Raw genomic sequence first — 21,068 nt, forward strand, 5'->3', positions numbered from 1 at the left:
TACTAGCCGTATCTTTTAGCATTATTTTATAATTTTACTTTCAAACTGAAATAAGTTTGTGAGAATGTACTACTTTAGGTGTGTGTGTATACACTAATTATTAACAACCCACTGGGACTGTATGTACAATTTTGAACAAGATATTAAAGATTACATTGCAATTAAATGTTTGCCAAAACATTACAATGCAGCCCCATGTGAAAAAGCAAAAACCGAGGATACTATTCAGATCTCCACTGAAATCTTCGCATAAACTGCACATAGTCAAATGTAATGCAGACGGTGAATGTTTTCCATTTTGACATTATATATTCTGTTCCCTTCATAATATTATCAAATTTTGAAATGGCGGGAAATCAAAACGACTGTTAAAATTTAAATTTACTTGTCAAATGTTTCACAAAGGAATGGTTTCCTAATGCAGTGAAAGCCCATATCCCTTCAGAGAGTAGATTTCTGAGAAAATCAGGAAAGAATAGGACGATATTGTAAGAGCAACAAATTTCAAGAGTTACAGCTATACAGCAAAAATCTGAATTTCCAAATTGCAAAAATAGACTATATTTTTGTCCACACTTACACTGAACATTACGATAACTGTGCTTTGTTGTTATGGCAGCTTCAAGGACAGTTTGAAGGACTGGCACCTTGTTTGTAGTCTCTTCCAGTACAGAACCCCAGGAAAAGTTTTCAGCTGTGTCCCTTGTCAGAGATTTCATCATCATGTTCTCCCCTTTAAGAAAACTGCGGACTTCTCTCCTTATCTATGGATAGACAAACAGTATTAAAGGTATTCGGTCACCTGTTTTTTAATAGCCAATCACAGACTTTACGCGGGTAGCCGCTTTTTAAAAAGGGCGCCCCGACATGACAAGCCATGGTATACTTAGCAGCGTGCGTCTGCATGATCTTTGACGTATCAAATATGGAGGACCGACAGCTACAGGTGTTACGGGGTTGTACATTAAGCCCTGCTCCCTTTACCATATATGGATATGCAAATTTACGGTGACCGTGTACTTTTAACCCTTTACCTGCCAGACAGAATCACTTCCCCATCTACCAATCTGCAAGTCAGTAAAAATAGTGTTAAAGACACTATGCTCTCATTTTACAGAAATTTATACTAAGTACCCGGTATGAGTACACACTTAATATTGCATTCCTACAGAATGATTACTAAGAAAATCCCAAATCAATCTTATACTCATGCAATATGAGATGCTCCATGTTACAATGACCTTAGCACCTACTTTGAAAGTGATGGGATAGACAGTTTCAAAGAAGAGTTTTTGACCAAAATTGGCAAAAATTGACTCCGAATACAAATATGCACTTGAAGGGGTTCAAGATTTTTTTTTGATATGGACAGACAGACACCCATACCGGTACCTCCATACATCTATACAGACAGACATCTGACATACCGGTACATTTTTTTCAACCATATGATATAACCTCCCAATTTCTATACTGTATATGTATGGCAAATGGGGGCTAAAAGGTGGTATTGAGCCAAAAATATAATGTATTGTCACCAACTTGGCTGGTATATTATAGCCGTTTTACTCTGCACAAATCATGTTCGCAGTATCTGTCTTCAGGGACCTTCAAATCTTCAAGTCTTTATTAAACTAAAATGCACCAAATGGTACATGTTTTGCTTCACAAGTTTAAACCAACTTAACCTGATGTTGAAATATGAACATAGCAGGCAAAGGGTTAAATTATATGCTATTCAGAGAAAAACAAGAGGGTGAATTTTGAATTATAGAGAGAAATATAAACCTAACAAGTCATCGCTGATGACAGTCCCTGCTGGATTATGGTGTTTGAATTACGGTGATTGAATTACCGGTACATGCTTGGGAGCTTCATTACAGGGGAGGGGTGAAATTCTTAATTGTTGGGAAATCACATGAAAGTGGTCTGTGGAGGGTGATGTCATGTTTATGTACTTTGGACAGTAAAGCCATACTGGATCGTATCACAAAATAAATGTTTATATATGCTAAAGTACTATATCTGTGTACCAACATTGAATGAAATCGGTTCAGGGATAGTTGAGTTATGGTTCAAACATAGGGCCAAAGTCCCTGAAGCCACTATAGACATGGATACAAAATTAAGTATTTCCCGACTGTATGAAATTAGCTCACTAAGGTCATCCTAGGGACCTGTTTACCAAATATTAAAGCTGTCTGACCAGCGGTTTTGAAAAACCAAGCGACCAAACAGCCAACATAACTCTGCTGTGTTACACAGTACTAGAGATTCCCCACAATACCGGTACATCATGATTTGTACCAACGTAGATTCCCCTGTGAAGTCTACCATGTCTCCCATGTGTAGACAGATTCCTGGACTACTTGTAAAATTCTGAGAACATACTTTTAAAACACCTTTCTTCTTAATTCCCATGTACCGTAAAAACCCGATCAATTCGACCAGAAAAAAATAATTACGATTTCAAAATCGTCGATTTATTAGGAAATTAAAACTGCCGAAATAATTTAGTGGTCGAATTAATTGGAACGACGAGGATGAAATTTACGCGAGACATGTTTGCCATGTTGAGACTGCTTCAAAGCATGGACTGTGGAATTTTTTGAGGTCGACAAATTAGGTAACAAAAAACCTCAAACGCACCTGGGTGTCACATCAAAATCAAAGTGGCCGCGATTACAGACGGAGCGATCTGTGACACTGCCACCGGCCGCTCGACGGACGACTCGTAAGTTGACATCGTGTGCCAGCCCTTGGAAATATATAGTAACTCCCTGACAGGCAGATGAGATAGTCTAATGGCGTTTGATGCATTGAAAGTTTGTAAAAATAATAAAAAATGACATCACCGATCATAAGAAACGTGGTGTTGAAGATAATAGTTTTTAAGAGAAGACTATGATGACCATATTTCTGTAAGTATTGTCTAACTTTGGAAAACCAACATCTGAAGATTTACTTCAACCAACACTTTTATATTTATTCTACTCTTATTATAAGATAAGTCGAATTTCTGGAAAGTATATAGGTGCACATTTTCGATGTCTGTGTATCGTCTATACCGAAGTCATATCCGAAACAGTATAATCAAATCGCGACAGCGTAAACCTCTCTCTCTCCCTCTCCGGTATTTCGATATTTTATATTGTCGACATTTATATATAAGTCTGAAGTTTCAGGTCACTGCTCAATGCAAGTAGTTGATGTCAATTTTCCGTATCGGGCATGGTCTCTATCGTCTCTCAAATCGTTAGTTTTTTCCTGTTATATTCGATATCAGACTCAAAACACAACGTGAACAATGCTGATAATATATTGCATATTTCGTATCGAAAACCGGTAAAGTTCGTAACTGGTGACATTTCACGGCCTGGAGAAAGTGTATCACCATCGATCGAATGTCCGTGACGCTTTTGCTGCCAAATTGACATAAGACATATTGCACAGGGAACTTCGCGGTATGGCAATTATATGAATTTTGCCGTGAAGAAAAATCTGTGACTTTAAAATGGCCGCACAACTAACAGTAAACATGGCGGAGCAATGATACCGACTTCAGAGACTTCGATTTTTTTTTCATTGCGACCGCTGGTGAGAGCGAGTCGTCCGGTGGAATTTTTTCCCACTGGCTATTTGGCTTTGAATTTTCAATTGCCCTCATGCGCTAAAAACAAGACGGGCGTTCGCTGTGAATCAATATCTTTTGAATATGAAAAATCGGACATCTGAACCTCAACTCGCAGCTTGAAAGTTGTTCTCCGAATCAGGACAGGGACATCGGTGAGGCCGGATTTCACGTAGCTATTGAAACCGACGGCTCGTTCGTTGTAAGAAAGCATGCGATGTACGTCACATGCTCTCTTGGGCCTTGGAATTTCGCCGTATCGCCTCTACAGACTACACCGTCTATTACCTAACCATGCTAACAAACACACGATAGTTCAGTAACATATAATCTACCGATCATCGACCGTCGAACACTTCAAAACGATGGTCGTGGTCACGGATTCAAGGACGTTCACATGAAGACACGATCAATAAGTGGCGCGCAGAAATATTTTTACTGGTTTTGAGAACTTCTAAAATAACTTGTAATCTGTATATCTTCGCACATCGACCGATATTGTATACCTATCACCGTCGAAGTTTATGTCTTTCACTGTCGAGTTCTTTTTATCCAAAACACATATCCAGAAGAGTCCCACAGAGCAGTCAATGAAAGGATAATTGCTTCAAACAAATGAAATTGCACGAAAGAATGAAAATCAACAGCACATCCTGGACGTGATTTAAAACAATAGCGCTTGTGAATAGGACTATTCTATTTGAGTAACGGGGATGGAAAGCACAGAACTGTAAAAGTACTGGAAAAACGTGCCATTTTTCTCGCAATTTTAGCAACTGTAACGACCCTTTATTCTTTACTAATACCTTTCCATAATTGAATTAAACTAGGTTTAGGGCTTATACACAAAGTGTTCACTGATGTACAGAACTTTAAAAAAGTACTCTGCTGGGAACGAGCAGGGGTTTACACGCTAATGGGCGCAGTAAAACAATGGGCACGTCCATAGGTTCAAGGACGTTCACGGCGTAAAATTGCTCAGACTTGTTTTAATATCTGGTCATCGGTGTACTGCTACCTGTGAATCGAAACGACAAGTGTAGGCCTATAGCTTTGAAATTTTATGGGAGAGAGACACCACGACTGAGACCGGCAGTAGCACAACAAACTATTCCGAATTGTGCGTCCGTGTTTAATACAGACATCTCTCGTAGGTGATTCTGGTTTCTCAATCGAATCAAAAGTCCAACAGTTACAACATTGACATAAAATATGTCTGAAAACTTTTGTTTTATTCAACCAACTGATTCATCTCCTTTGATATCCCCTAAGCTACATGTAAACAGTCCGGAAAGACTGATATCGATGTCTCCCGGGCCCCCATGCAGTACGGCCGTACGTGTTCAAATATTTCAGTGTTATACATTTTCTTGTCCTTCTCTTTCTTTCTGAGCCAGTGTCATTATTGTGAACACGGCTAATAAATAAATAATATTTCTTCACCGTTTTGCAAAATATCTCGTCAACCGGGCGCATGGGCAACGTCTTTGTACGTTGGTCAAAACTAATGACACTGTAGGTCAGGATATCACATCGGTCAAAGTAAGATTGAATAAGGAAGACGAAAATGCTTTCATCGATTGACAAAAATGAGAAGGAACGAGTCAGTAAATATCGAACCATAAAGGGGAGATCGAGACTGCCATCCCCCATGATTAATCAACTGGGAACAAATATATATTTCGATCGACAGACTTACACAGTACAACCAGAGACAGCACTTTATTCAGCTTTAAAATAAGTCACCGCCTTTCCTATAGGCCTAATAACACCCCGTTTGCGTTTCGATCTACTCTGCTCTGTCCCCAATCGGTATGGCCGTCCGGGTTTCGCCTGCCGTCGGCGTACTGACTGACACATGGTTATTTCTTCAGGGATCTTTCATCGTTTGGCATAAAATAGAGCATCTCTTTGGTGCACAAGGCAAATCAACGTTTAGAAGGAAAGTCACAGGAGGTTAGGATATTATATAGGTGAAATTAGAATGGAATATTGAAGATGAAAAGACTTATCGGTCGACAAAAATTGCCAGAAACCGAGAATTGAGATTGTCTATGATTTATTAATTGGGTACAAAATATTCGATTGAGTCATTAAAACAGCCAGAAAGAGCAATTTCTTCAGCTTGAAAAAATAAGTCGTCGTCTTACTCTTTCCTTGACACTGTCCCCATTTGCGTTTGAAAATATTACTCTGTTCCCCGGGCTCTGTTCCCAGTCGGTAAGAACGCACAGCGCGGCGGCGGCGGCCGTACTTACTGACATGTAACATCGATTTTTCCTCAGCAATTTTTTCAGCGTTCGCAAAAGATTTCGCAAACTCGTCCTTTTAGTGCACGGGGCAAATCTGTCTATGTGTTTTAGGAACAAGCAACATGTGGTTTAGAACATAATATCTGTCCAATTAGGAAGGGATATTGATTCACACACAGAAAGAGTCTGTAAATTTCAATCGACACGGGATGGTAAGAATTCGGAAAAGACAATAAGAAAGGGAGAAAGTAGGTAATTTATTCTTACTTTCTTCGATATTAAGGTGAGAAAATAGTGACAAAACCAGAGACTAGAGGGTTGGTACTTCACACACGCTGAAACTTCACGCAGATTTCGGAAGAGGGCGACTGAGATCCAGCTCACTATAAATCACTGAGGTTTCATACTCAGCGAAAATAATCATGTGACCCAATGAAAACCAATCTGAAAGCCGTTTACAAAGCCCTTTGTTGTTCTCATTTCTGCCTTTTTGTCTGACCCGTGGTTCATCGTATTCGTAACGGTGGTTTTCGATGTCTTGAAATATCGTTCATTCACCAACTGAAGGAAGTTTTTGAAGGGTATGTAATTCGGTCGAATTAATAGAGATCGAGAAAGTCCAAATTTTAGTCGGTGGTCGATTTGAAAGGGCCCAAATAAAATTATGTTTTGTGAAAAAAATAGGGTGGTCGAATTAATAGGGTGGTCGAATTGATCGGGTTTTTACGGTAAAAGGATTAAGAAAATTGTGCTTGATTGAGAGAAGAGAAAGGATTTTTGTAAATTTTCCACTGATCGTGTCCTCAGCCATACGGAATAAAGTGATGGAAAGTAGGGAGACTAGTTGCACCTGTTTTATGAAAACAAAAGGATATTGATTTTTTCCAAATAGAAAAGACAAAAGAAATTTACATGCTAACTATTTTCAGAGAATGACCCCTTCAGTTGGTGATAACTTGCTTCCCAAAACTGTGACATTTGTAGTACCTGAAGAATGTGACTTTTATGGTTATTTAATGGTTTCTTTGAAATTTATACTACAATATTTCAACGTACTTTTAATAAATATAATTAATCAATTATCGTGAGACTTCACATTATTGCTTTTATACAGAACTGAAAAAGTTATAAGAAAACTAACGTCGTTGGTACAAATCGAACAGCATTGTGGGTAATTTATTGTACTGTGTGTTATGTAGAGAATAACTTTTTGTGAAATGTGTATTGATAAAGAAGGTGGATGTCTTTGATAGCTCATTTCAGGATGGCCTGACCAAAAATGGCAAAATTAGCTGTAAATATACAAAATTCAAGATTTCATCATAATTTCAATACATTAAATTAAGAGAAAGCCTGGGGACCTGTATACCAAATATCAGAGACATCAGACAAGTAGTTTTTGAGAAACACATTTTTTGACCAAAAATGCCAAAAATTGCACCAAAAGTGCAAAATTGCATATTTTCACCATAAATTCAATATATCATATTTAGTAGGAGCCTGTATACCAAATATCAAAGCTGTCAGACAAGATGTTTTGATGAAATAAAGTTTTGATCAAAAATGACCAAAAAATACCTTAACAAGCGACCTAGCGGCCGATATAGCTCCGCTGTGTTTATGTAGAAAATAACTATTTTTGACACATGTTGATAAAGAAGGTGGAAATCTTTGATAGTTCAATGCAGTGGCCAGAAAAAAGTGGCTAAAACAAGCTGCAAAAATACACAATTGAAGATTTCATCATACTTTGAATATATCACATTGGATCATCCCTAAAAGCATGTCAATCAAAGCTATCTGGTGAGTAGTTTTTTGAGAATAAAATTTTCTGACCAAAAATGGTAACAATTGCCACCAAAAATAAAAATTGCACTTTTTGAGAAACACATTTTTTGACCAAAAATGGGAAAAATCGCCCCAAAATTTAAAATTCCAGATTTCATCATTATTTCAATAAATATCATTTAGTTCATCTATAGAAACCTGTATACCAAATTTCAAAGCTATCAGATGAGTAGTTTTGGACCAAAAATGGCAAAAATTGCCCCCAAAGTACAAAATTACAGATTTCATCAGAAATTCAATATATATTACTTAGCTCATCTGTAGAAACTTGTATACCAAATTTCAAAGCTATCAGACCAGTACTTTTGAGAATACAGTACAGTACTTTTTGTTTAAAACAAAAATGTCAAAAATTGCCCCAAAATTACAAAGTTGCAGATTTCATCATAATTTCAATAAGAATCATTAAGGTGATCTGTATGAACCTTTAAACCAAATTGCAAAGCTATCAGATGAGTAGTTGTGGAAATACACATTTTTGACCAAAAATGGAAAAAATTGCCCCAAAATACAAAATTGCAGATTACCTCATAATTATAATAAACATCATTTAGTTCATCTGTAGGAACCTGTATACCAAATTTCAAAGCTATCAGATGAGTAGTTTTGGAAATACACATTTTTTGACCAAAAATGGCAAAAATTGCCCCAAAAATACAAAATTACAGATTTCATTAGAAAATCAATACATATTACTTAGTTTATCTATAGAAACCTGTATACCAAATTTAAAAGCTATCAGACCAGTAATATTTTTGACCAAAAATGGCAAAAATTGCCTTAAAAATGCAAATTTGCATATTTCTGCACAATATGAACAAATCTGAAATAGATCATCACGAGGGACATATGTACCAAATATCAAAGCTATCTGACTGTTAGTTTTGAAGGAGAAGATTTTTAAAGATTTTTTTACCAAAAATGACAAAAATTGCCTTAAAAATACAAATATGCAAATTTCACCAAGATTTGAACAAATCTGACTGAAGTCACCCTAAGTAAACTGCATATCAAATTTCAAAGCAATCGGACAAGCGGTTTCAGAGAAGAAGATTTTTTTACCAAAAACACCAAAAAATGCCCCAAAATACAAATATGCAAATTTCACCACGATTTGAACAAACTTAAGTGAGGTCACCCCAAGTGAACTGCATATAAAATTTCAAAGCAATTGGACTTGCAGTTTCAGAGGAGAAGGCAATTGTTGACAGACGACGGACGACGACGGATAATCAACCTATTTGATAAGCTCCGCGTCGCTGACAGCAGAGCTAAAAATACAGATTTGCATATTTCATCACAATTTGAACAAATCTATAGATTACAGTGTTTCTCTGCATGCTCACCGAAGCGGGCAATTTCTGCCCCATTCATCAAAATTAGGGGGCAAACTTGAATTTGAGGGGGCAGTTTTTTTTAATGCTTACTAATGACATTGGGCCCAAACAACATATCCTATCAAAACATGAACATAAAATGCATGGCACTGGTATCCATGGAGACTGAAGCACAACTATGTCCTTTACTGTGTTTTCTTTTCGATGCGTACACTCCACGTTATCACGTCACCAAAATTGAATGACAGGCGATATTTTGTCTTTTCCGGGGGAATAACGGCAAATTTACAGGTCACTACACAGTGCGCTTGGGTCACCATCATACGGACGTGCGTGCTGTGTTTTGTGCGCGATTTTCGCGCAGTCAGTAACTTGCAAAGGGCAGAAAAAGGCTCGAAATGCGCAATTTGCGCAATCGCGCAGTCGAGAGAAAACCCTGAGATTACCGTATACCGGTACGGTAGTCTATAGTAACTAAAAAAATGAAAAAATCACAACAAATGGCCGCCCAGTGGCCATATTGGATTGTATTGCGAAATAAATTGACATGCATATATATGCCATAGTACTTTATCTATGTACATGTACCAACACTGAATGAAATTGCTTCAGGGAAAGTTGAGTAATACGGTAGTTCAAATACTGGTATGTCCCCGAAGAGACAAAATATGAAAAGCAGAGATGTACTACAACAATATGATATAACAATACCTTGGATTTTGTAAACCGCACAAAATCCCGATGAGCAGCCTTGCTTGAAGAAAGCAAAAGTTTGAAGGCGGAGTAGTAATCGTATCGCTTGATCATTGAAACTACTCTTTTTGTAAATGATGGTCTCTGAAAAAAATGGAAAAGCCATTATGGATGTGGAGAGAGAGAGAGAGAGAGAGAGAGTCGGAGCTTTTGAAAAACAGAGATTAAAATGGTGTTATTTGGTGGCACTTGGGGAGTATTTTTTCAGATTATTTTCATATAAAAACTCAAAGAAAAAGAAATCTGTGAGAGTGTTCCATAACTTTTATTCCAGTTCACTGATTTCAATGAAGATTACACTTTTTGAAAACGAAAACATAGCGACAGACATACATTTATTCATCGATGTCAAAATTATCACCATAACACTTAAGCTTACCGGTATGTGTTCTCAGCCTGATACACATACCGGTACACGTCCAGCCGAGCCTAAAAATAGATTGTTTTGCTTTGGGAAGGAATACAAAATACCACAAAATTATACTGTGTTGCTCAAATTTGATCAGAATTGGTTCATACCAGTATGGATACCAAAGATCAACAATAAATGTTGTTTCTGTTTGTTCAGTGCAGGAAAAATCTACGTTGATGTTATGACAATTGCTGCACAGTACAACCAGAAAAACAACAAGAAATATTTAAACCAGAAAATTAAGAATGACAAAAGTAAATAAGGTCTGAAACTTTAGGTACTGAAGGTCAACTTCAGCAACATGCATAGCAGAGAATCTTTCAACCATGGATGTACAAAAATAGACATCCATGGTTTCAGCAGATCTGTTAATATGTCACAGTTCATAAACAATGACAGGAAATGACCAATAAGCTGTTCCAGTTACTGCTACCACTCCCAAACATAATAGGTACCCTGCATACAAATAGGTTAAAGGTCACAATCCTCTTATTCAGATGTGTGCGCTGATTCAGTTCACTGCCACCACTCCTGCAGATTTGCAGGATTTCCTTTTTTCTTACCTCATTTGCACATTTTTGACACTGACGTGTTCATTTGAACAAATTCACATCTCAACCCCTACATATACCTGTACACCAAATACTGAGATGGTAGATTTGGCGGTATGGGAGCCTTTGTGTGTGATGGACATACCGGTACATCCGCACATACATACCCACATACATACATACAGACAAACAGATGCCACTGACTCATCATATAAGCTCTTTTTGGTATTTATATACATACCAAATATGAGCAAACAAACGAAATTCTAACCTCCCATAAAATCTTCAGTGTACTCCTTGGCATGTTTACTCGGTTAAGTCGGTTACCTAACGCACAGTCCCTATGGAGAGACCATGGCTAACGTTACTGCCTGTGCCATGCAAATATGGCTGCCATCGATGAGTTGCACTTGGGCTTACGATCTCAGATGACATGACAAACTCACGAGATTTGCAAGATCAATGAGAATTACGTTTGCAGCCTGCAGGATTGATGCTCATGCTTGCATTTTGCTTGTAAATCACTGTCATTTTGTTTTCCCCGTACATTTTATTGTTTTATTTTTCAAAAACATACTGTACATACATACATACATACATACATACATACATACATACACACATACATAAAGACGCCATCGACTTCAGCTTAAGCGATAAACTCACATTGGTATAACCAAATGTGAGCTAAAAATTAATCTTTTCATTTCTTGCAAGGGGGAGCTAGGAATTTGCAAGAGGGCGCCACACCCCTGTTACCTTATTCAGGGAGAACAGTGCATTGGATATTCCTCAGGGAAGTCTATCTGGACAAATTCATAGAATAGTATTAAAAATAAAAACATAGGGCCAAAGTCCCTAAATTAAGTATTTCCTAAGTGCAGGGTTTTACATCACTTTTAACTTTTGAGAGTCCCTGGGACTCCTGGTGTTAGAAAATGGGAGTCCTACATCAAAATATGGGGGTCCCAATTTATTTCACAAAAATGTTTTATAGTTTATCAATGCCATGGTCTTCACTGTGTTCAATTAGTATTAATTTGCATACACAGAGACAACAAGGTTCCATATTGTACATGGAGGGGTAACTATTGTGCAACACATGCACACAACTATAGGGCATATTCAACTGACTCTGTATAGTTTGAACCGCCTGTATAACTATAATGAAGAGTTGAAGACAAAAACACATTTCACTAACCTTTTTATCGATTAATTTTGGTGTTTGACCCAACTTACATTAGTTTAATTCACGTACGCGTGTGTAACTATCTGTGGCTTATCGAGTCACGGACTCGTACTACCATACATACTAGTCAATCCGTTCGCCAAGTTTGATCACATTTTTTGACAAGCACGCCACAAAATCCGCCACAAAATGGAAAGAAACCACTAAGTATCGAGAAAAAAGTTTCATGTCCGGTTTATTTCAGTTAAAAAAATGCGTAACACGTAGGAAATGTCTCGCAATGTCAACAGTTCAGAACAACTACATTTCATTTACAAACCGGGTCGACTGTTATGGCCGTCTCGCTTCAGGACGGCCGGAGGTCAAATATCAACAGTTTAAAGGGGCTTTTTGGCAGTCAAACGCTTGAAAATTACAAAATACACTTCAATTTAACCGAATCCTTACAAATTTCTCAATCTTGCATGTTTTGGACTTCGAAAACTTAACCTCGGGTTCCATGTCGAGAGTTAGGCATCACACAGTGCCGCCATCTTGGCCGCCGATACGTTCGAAGTTCACTATCGCGATCGATTGGTCACCAAATCGCGTCATTTTTCCATAAAATATTCTCAAAAAAACTGTAAAATCTATCATTTCTATCACCCAGAGGGCAGTAGCTTGGCATAATATAGTTGTCTTCCGTGTCTACGGCATGGTAAAGCTTTCAAAACGTACGTACGTGTTTCGTTCAATGCACTGTGGCCGTATCCGCGTACGGGTGAAACTGCAGACCTGATTAAATATTCATGAAAACCGCTGACCTCTTTTGAAGAAAGTTCGCATAAATTACTGGAATTTTCGATTGTTAGGCTGCATGATGTCATTATTTTAGTCCTTATATGGTACTAAACTGGGTTCAAAGGGTCAGGAATACCCTCCTTCTGGCTGAGTTCGGCAATGCATAGCTAAGTTAGGCATAAGTATAGAACGCAATCACTGTCGGTTTATATACCGACGTGGCGCTGAGAGCGAGAATGCCGTGTCGGTTTATAAACCGACGCGGCACTTTAAGGGTTAAAGTACGGGGTCGGTAAGGTTTACTGGGATGTGTTTTACGTGTTCAGCAGCTTCGCAAGGTGTACACCAGCAACAGATATTGCTGCGTCCCAAGGGACGCGTGGTTTAGTTTTTGAGGGGTCCTGCGTCGGTTTTATGCGTAAAGGACGCAGAAATGCGCGTCATGTAAAACCCTGCTAAGTGTATGAAATCCTACTAAAAATTAAAAAAGAAAAAAAGAAAAAGAAAATTTTAGAATTTCAAAAAAAACCAAGAGGGTTTAAAGTTTTCTTACACCAACAGCTTTAAAATGAATCCGCACAAGTGGTATGTCAGAAGAGAATTGTAAAAATTTGAGAGTGCAAATATCTGTCCCTGGGGTGCATTCTACCTGCAATCACGGGGTAGAGTAACCATGACACACCAAGTATACTAAGAAAACTCACCAGTGACCTACATTGGTACATACAAATCAAATAGCATTTATAGTTGGCATCATCTTCATCCTCATCCTCAAAGGTCAGGCAAAAATGAGTATGAGGATGGCGCCACGCTTACAGCCTCAGCTTCACATCGGTCATATCCCATTATTCCCAACTGCGTGTAATGGAATGATAAGTGTAAAAAGGACTGTAAAAATGTGCTCCCAGATTCATATCACTTTAAATGTTAATCAAAACGTGGAGTTTGTATCTCACAATATTTAGTAATGTCTTCTCTTAATATCCATTTCTAACGATGTAGTTACAACTCGAAATTCTTCGCCCTTAGAGATTGAATGCTGTCTTATGTTTAATCCTCTTTCTACCAAGCTTCATAATCAAATCATACAAATAAATACAACTCAGGAGAAAGAGGATTAAAGGTATACAGTCACCTGTAATCAAAGGGGCGTTCCTTGGAATTCAAAATGCCCATGTCAGGGCGCTGTTTTTTAAAAAGCAGCCACCCGCTTAAAATCTGTGATTGGTTAGATTTTCTCTTTCCATGGTCACTGTGGCGAAATTGGAACAGGTGACAGTGTACCGGTACCTTTAATACGTTGACTTTTCAGGCCTCAAATCATAGTTATACAATTGTTTTATATGTCCTCTAAATAATTAGGGCTCTTATATTGCCTCTCATGGTGGCGACATTTAAACATTTCAGACCATGGATGTCTTTTTTGCACCAATTTTCAGAAAATCTTAACACAAGAGTTGACAGGACACCAACAAACACATCCAGGGATCATGGAATGAAAATTATGAACACTACCAAAACCCAGTGTTTAAGAGATATTCTACTGATAAAATATTACCTGCCAACCAGTTTTACAATTCAAAAGAAAGTTGTGAAAGAATGGAGTTGTTATTTTTTAAAGTTGTGGCCGAATTTTATCATTTATCTGTCATGTGGTAGCATCACTTCGGCATTCTTTGTACATGATGCTAAAGCTGATGCTGAGTAGCATCATTTCCAACGTCAGCTAGAAAGTCAGTGGAGGCAGAGGATGAGGATGACGCCAACTTTACACTCGTATAGCTTTTTGGGTAATTTATTATGCTATGACACAATGTAGCTGCAAACTGTAGCTAGCTATGATGAGGTAGTCATAGCGATTTTTAGTTTTTGCAACCTTGCTCACCAGTAGTGCTATATAATGTCAAAGGACCTATTGTTTGGAAAATAAGGGCGACATCAGTTTAGCCATGGAGCTAGAAACATTAAATGGAGCAAGAAACGTTTCTAGGTCCATGGTGTAGCGCACCCATTTGTACTATATGCAAATACACACACCTAGCATTTTGTTTTGTCAGCGATCGCTGTCTCTTACTTAGATTATTTTCAACCCCTAAAATGTTCAGGTTAATGTCCACAATTCTGAAGTGTTCTTTTTTGATGGATATGTGCAATGACACATACAGGTATTAGAACAACCAGATATTTGGTACCTTGAGTGAGCTATGCTGATGTCGCACTTATTTTCAAAACAATAGGGCCTTTAGCATTGTAGCAATTTAATATAGTGTTCCTGATGAGAGAGGTGGCAAAAAACAAAAAAAATCACTGACCGCCTCACTGTTGAGCTACAAGTTTGCAGCTATTGCACAGTGATGACACAATCTATGTAGCCGAGAAAATAAAGTAATTAAACTTTTCACCCCCAGTTCCCTGTATACAGGTCCAACTTTACCATAGAAAACAATGGATTTGGGACAAACCATGGTGGTGAAAGGGTTAAACTTACCACAAATGGTGTTATGGTTACACGCATCTTCTTTGCTGATTTACGGGTCGACGTCGTTTGAGCATGGGGGTGGGAAGAGCTTCCTGCGTCCATGGTGGGAGTTGGACGTTTTCTCTTTCTTGTTTCAAAATAATTGCCTTTGGCTGCTCTCTTCTCCAGAGCGTCTTTAAACTGAGATAATTCCTTATTACGTTTAGTGATCTTCTCCAATAACCCATAGCAGATGTTGCAGAGAGCTCTGTCTTCCACCAGTCTTGGGGATATTGGTGAAGAAAGGTCAAATACGTCGATCACAGCATCTAGGACGGACTGTTCTGTACCTTGAACTTTGGATTGAAACAAATGCCTCTTATAACCTTTTGACTTCTTCTCAAACACTCTACCGCAATGGAAGCACTACATGGCAAAAGTGGCAAGAGTTACAAAAAACAAGCAAAAATTAGACAAGGATTTCAAAGGATGAGGGCAGATTCAAGGAAAAACAAAGCATAAATTGTCTACAGTACGACTGTCAAGCATCTGGTTTGTGTCAATGGGATCGCTTCCATGACCAGGACACGCTAGACCTTGATAAAATTTCCCAGAGGTCGGGAAAGAGACCAGTTCTGTGTAGCACAGTACAGCAGATCTACTGTTCAAAATGTATGCGTTTTCTGTGGGAAGGAATTATATATAGCACTGTGGGCTTAAGCCAGACTTGATGAGTTGATAGTGCAGAGTAACTTGAATTGCAAGGCATATGACTGCTTGACACAATGCATATGGTGTCATTTGCTCTGCAAGATTCACCATATGCCATGGTCACGATATTTGATAAATCTAATTACGATAGCGTTTGATCAAATGAGGGCATTTAAGAAATAATACATGTGAATCTATAATAAATACAACGTCATGTTCAAAGCTATTTGCCAATTTGAAAACACTTCGCAAATGCACGCCTATTAGTTAGTCTCAGGCCATTATGGTCAACCGGCAAAGCCATCCTGCTGTGTGTATAAGCCAAACCATTTGGTATACCAATGTGCTGTTATCGTACTGTATAAGCTGAAGTTTGTGGCGTCTGTATGTACCGGTATGTACCAGTATGTGTGTATGTACCGGTATGTATTTACATGTACATGTATGTGTTTACTTAACCACTGTTTATGACCACTGCTTTGTTGCACTGTGCTACATAAATGTTCACTTATTAGTTACTTGTGAATCTTTGTGAGAGTGGGACAAGACTGGCACTTTCTACAACTGATAATTTTAATGAGTTTACTAATTCATCTGTACAAGTTACAAGCCAAACTGTAGATGATGAAAAATGTTGCAAAAAGAAGTGCATGCGTGTGTGCATGAAATTGATTTTCTCTTATTTTACTCAAACTCTTGATTTACTATACATGGCAATATTTACTATATCTTGTCATTTGTAAATGTTTCTCAATTACCGGTAGAACGTGGTGTTTGAAAGTGAAGATGTGGATATTTGAAATTTGATATTTGAATTTCAGGCAAAAACTAACTTCACTTCACATGGTAACCTAGGGATAAACTATAAACAATTTTTCTCGTAAAAAACTTTGATATATAAGTGCATTTATATGTGTATTATGTTATATATTTAGTTTCAGGTTGTAATAAGTTTCTTGACAATGATTGTATTCTCTGTAAAGTTACAAGCCAAACTGTAGATGATGATTAATGTTACAGCCATTGCTACTTTCAATTGCACTGCAGGTAGTTGAAAGAATTACTGTGACATCTGATCTCAATTATTGTGGCATGTGATCTCTTATCATTCAAATTGAATTGAAATGATTATTTTAAAAGGATACTACCGGTAGTATTCTTTGAAAGGTTCACGGCATGTTTTTGAGCATGTCCATTGTCCCAAAACAGTAATATTTCCAATTTTGTCGTACTTTCAACAATTAGAAGGGTAACACCCTTGCAAACATCCAATCCAAATTTGAGAGCAATTGGGCTAGTGGTTTCAGAGAAGAAGAAATTTTACTTAAAATGAGAAAAGTAACCAAAAAATTCAGCAAAAATACAGAAATCAAGATATCTTCACGATATTCATTAAACTGATTTTGATCAACCTTAGGAACCTGTATACAAAATATCAAAGCTATCAGATTAGTAATTTTTCAATAAAAAAAGTTTTGACCAAAAATTTGGAAAATTGCCCCAAAATTACAAATATTAAAATTTCAATTCAATTTGTATACACTTGACTGAGGTCATCCTGAGGAACATGTATACCAACTTTCAAAGCAATCAGATGAGTGGTTTCAGAGAAAAACATTTTTTGACTAAAAACTGAAAAAATTACCCTAAAAATAGAAACATGCAAATTTCATCCCAAATTTTAAACACCTACATTTATGTACTTTAGAATGCCTATGAACCTGCACACCAAGTTTCAACCCAATCTGACCAACGGTTACAGAGTTTTAGCAATTTGCAGGGTTTTTCCTTTTTTCCCCTCATTAGCATATTTTTGGCACTGACATGTTCATTTGAACAAATTCACAGCTCCACCCCTAGGTGCACCTGTACACCAAATACTAAGTAGGTGCTGCGGTTTAGCTGTTTTTGATGTGGACGGACATACATACGTACATACATACATACATACAGACATGCAAATGGCATGCAAATGAACTGATTCAGCTTATACGATTACCTCACATTGGTATACCAAATGTGAGCTAAAAATGATTCCATTTGGTCACACATTTTTCCATTTATATTAGAGTCTTTACTGTTCAAAGTTTTACTTTTGTGCTATTGTACAGTGAGATGTGAAAATTTCATTCACTGCATGATCTTGAAATGAATGGTTATATGTTGATTTTAAGTGATTTTAGAAAAACTGACTTTTCATACATATAAGATCAAGTACGGTGACCTCATCTTTTTTCTCTAATATTTGATCATTCTCATATGCCAGAATTCAAAATCTATGGTAACTTTTAGTCCCCTAGTCTTCTATGTGTTGCCCTCTGGCTGGATCTGGTGTACAAGTAGATGTATGGTTCACTGTCAATTGAGTGTCCTATGACCGAAACTCTTCTTGTAACTACATCAGAGTCAGAGCTACAGATATCACTGTCACTGCCAGTGTGTAGTAGCAGTGGGCAGTAGTTGTATTAACTTTTTACTTTGATAATATTTTGTTCAGTCTATACAATTGCGTTCTATTTCACTCCCTACAACATGTTGAGCTGTCCAGTATTCAGCTTGCCAACACAGCAAACGTGTACTGTGCATTTGTATCATTCAATTATCACCAATATTTAGACAAACGGGCTTTGTTGACAAACTGAATATTGTGTTTTTCAGCATGCTGTAGAGACACCAAGAAACTGTGTTTGATACATTGCATAGAATATTAAAAATTATCAATAGTTACAGCTCCTGCCCCATTAAGGCCAACTTGTTTTACGAAAATTTAATGACATACATACATTTTTAGATTTTTTCGAGTTATAAAATGCGACAAAACGGTTCTAGATTTATTGAACGATATCAAAATGTTGGGAGTAAAAATATTTTCAGGTCCCCCCTATAGGCAGAGCAAAACTTTCAAGCCCCCCCCCCTCGACTACCTAAAAAATTTTCGAATCCCCCCTGAATTCCTCCAGCCCCCCCCCCCCCTCCATTTTTTTAATGCGGTCTTATGCTAGTTTACTGGATTTACGAACCCCCCTGGTGAGAGTGGTTGCCAAAAAATCACCGACCGCCTCACTGTAGTCAGTGTACTGTAGAGCTACAAGTTTGCAAGCTATGGCCCAGTGATGACAATCTATAGCCGACAGAGAAATTAAGTAATTAAACTTACCAAAAATCGTGTGTCAGTTACATGCGTTTCCTCTGCCGATTTATTGGTCAACTTCGTTGGAGCATGGAGGTGGGAAGACTCCGAAGAGCTTCCTTCTTCCATGGTTGGAGTTGGACGTTTTCTCATTCTAGTTTCGAAATAACTACCTTGCGCCGCTCTCTTCTCCAGAGTGTCTTTAAACTCAGATAATTCCTTATTACGTTTAGTGATCTTCGCCAGTAAACCACAGCAGATGTTGCAGAGAGCTCGCTCTTCCATCAGTCTTGGGGATATTGGTGAAGAAAGGTCAAATACGTCAATCGCAGCATCTAGGACGGACTGTTCTGTATCCCGAAGTTTGGACTGAAACGACTGCCTCCTATAACCTCGCTGCTTCTTATCAAACACTTTACCACAGTAGACGCACTCCATGGCGAAAGTAGCAAAAGTTACAAAAAACGAGCGAAAGTTAGACTTCCGAAAGACGAGGGCAATTTGAAGGAAAAACGAAGTGCAGAGTCGTTAAATTGTCCACAGTACGACTGTCGAGCATTTAGTTTGCGTCGATGACCAGGAAGCAAGACCTTGATAAAATTTCCCAGAGGTAAGGAAGAGACCGGTTCTGTGTAGCGCAGCACAACAGATCTGCTGTGTAAAATCTACGCGTTTTCCTGTGGGAAGGAGTTATAGCACCGTGGGCTTCACCCAGGCAGACATAGACTGGATAACTGTAAGTTGGTGGGTGCACTGGTGCACGGTCGGCCGACGTACGGTGATAGACGAACTGAAGGCAGAGCGCCGCCAGCGGATAGAACGAGGAAGTGGACAGCGCGATCGCAGCCGCTCGTGCTCGGCCGGCCCTGGTCGCGCGACCTTGTTTACACACACTGTACGCTGTGCCTGCAGCTACATAAATATAAAGGGAGGTTATGCAACCAGTTTTTGGCCGTGTCAGAATTTGAGTAGAAAGCATAAAATTTGCGGTCTCTTATATCAATACACCCATATTGAAAGACAATCCCAGGTCATACATCGTGAAAATTGTGAGCAATTCCGGGTTGGGGGCGTACTTTGGGGAGTTTTTTGACCCCTGGAGCAATTATTACGTTTGCGTGTACGGAGAATTAGAAATGATCAGCGATTCATTGATAAAGTATTCAGCCTACCTTGCATTGCAGCGCTGCTATTGGCTGAAAGTCACCGACCTCGGTTTGACCTGTAGTCAACCAGTGTCAACATTCATCGATGTGTTATCGTCGGCCTATGTCACTCTACACCATCACGCTTTTAATTTGTTGCCGAAAATATTGGTCGCTAACAAAATGAACGAAACAAAAGAATTTCCTCTTACCCAATGGTAAGTACCTTGGCCATTTTAGGTCTTCCATAATACATGTGTATACGCACTCACATCTTCTGCAAAAAAAGTACGGAGCGCGTGCATAAACATGTACGTATACCAGTCGATTCTCCAGGCAGGCTGTGGTTTTACACATATTTTATTGTGGACAATTCATTACTTTTTTTCAAAGTTTGACCCCCCCCCCCCCGGCGACAAAGGACAAAGGCTCATTTTTTGAACTCCTTTAACAAAATTGATCTAACAAGTTTTTTTTTGTCAGAAAATATACCACACATCTTTTGAATTAATTTAGTTTTCAATCTGTACTCAAGAAATCAAAAAGATTTTAAAGATAAAAATTTGGAAACAACTTTCACCTGAATCTGTGTGGAATTAAAGGAAGGTGATTAGGCAAGAGTGACAATAAATAGCAAATTGTGAAAAGGGTCACATACTTTTTCTTAAAAAAAACCTAACCAAGACACTGATTTTTTAATACAGAAAATGTTATAAACATTACATTATTACTAGAGTATATTGTCCTTTGCACGGGATTTCTATTTCAAATTTAAATTAACTGGCGTGAATATTTTATTTCTTGGTTAAATGCTACAAAAAAAAAAGACTTTTCCAAGCAATGCATCACATCAATAAATCACAGCTAGATT

General features: G+C 38.0%; 1 protein-coding gene across 1 annotated transcript; it reads right to left on the minus strand.

The window, feature by feature from the left end:
- Positions 1–225: 225 nt before the first annotated feature.
- LOC139144223 (uncharacterized) lies at positions 226–19,814 on the minus strand. Its single transcript, XM_070714885.1, has 5 exons — positions 19,080–19,814; positions 15,242–15,637; positions 9,780–9,905; positions 581–764; positions 226–254 (listed from the first exon to the last, which is right to left on the minus strand). The coding sequence occupies exons 1-5, from the start codon at positions 19,488–19,490 to the stop codon at positions 226–228; spliced, it is 1,146 nt and encodes a 381-aa protein (XP_070570986.1). The 5' UTR covers positions 19,491–19,814.
- Positions 19,815–21,068: the final 1,254 nt, after the last annotated feature.

This window comes from Ptychodera flava, chromosome 1 (genome assembly GCF_041260155.1).
Source record: "Ptychodera flava strain L36383 chromosome 1, AS_Pfla_20210202, whole genome shotgun sequence".
Classification (NCBI taxonomy): Eukaryota; Metazoa; Hemichordata; class Enteropneusta; family Ptychoderidae; genus Ptychodera; species Ptychodera flava.

Coding starts and splice junctions, on each gene's coding strand:
- LOC139144223 (XM_070714885.1), bottom strand. CDS start 19,490: ATGGAGTGCGTCTACTGTGGTAAAGTGTTTGATAAGAAGCAGCGAGGT. Junction 765..9,779: donor TGCGGTTTACAAAATCCAAG/GTATTGTTATAT, acceptor GTCTATCCATAG/ATAAGGAGAGAAGTCCGCAG. Junction 255..580: donor CAGTTATCGTAATGTTCAGT/GTAAGTGTGGAC, acceptor GACTATGTGCAG/TTTATGCGAAGATTTCAGTG.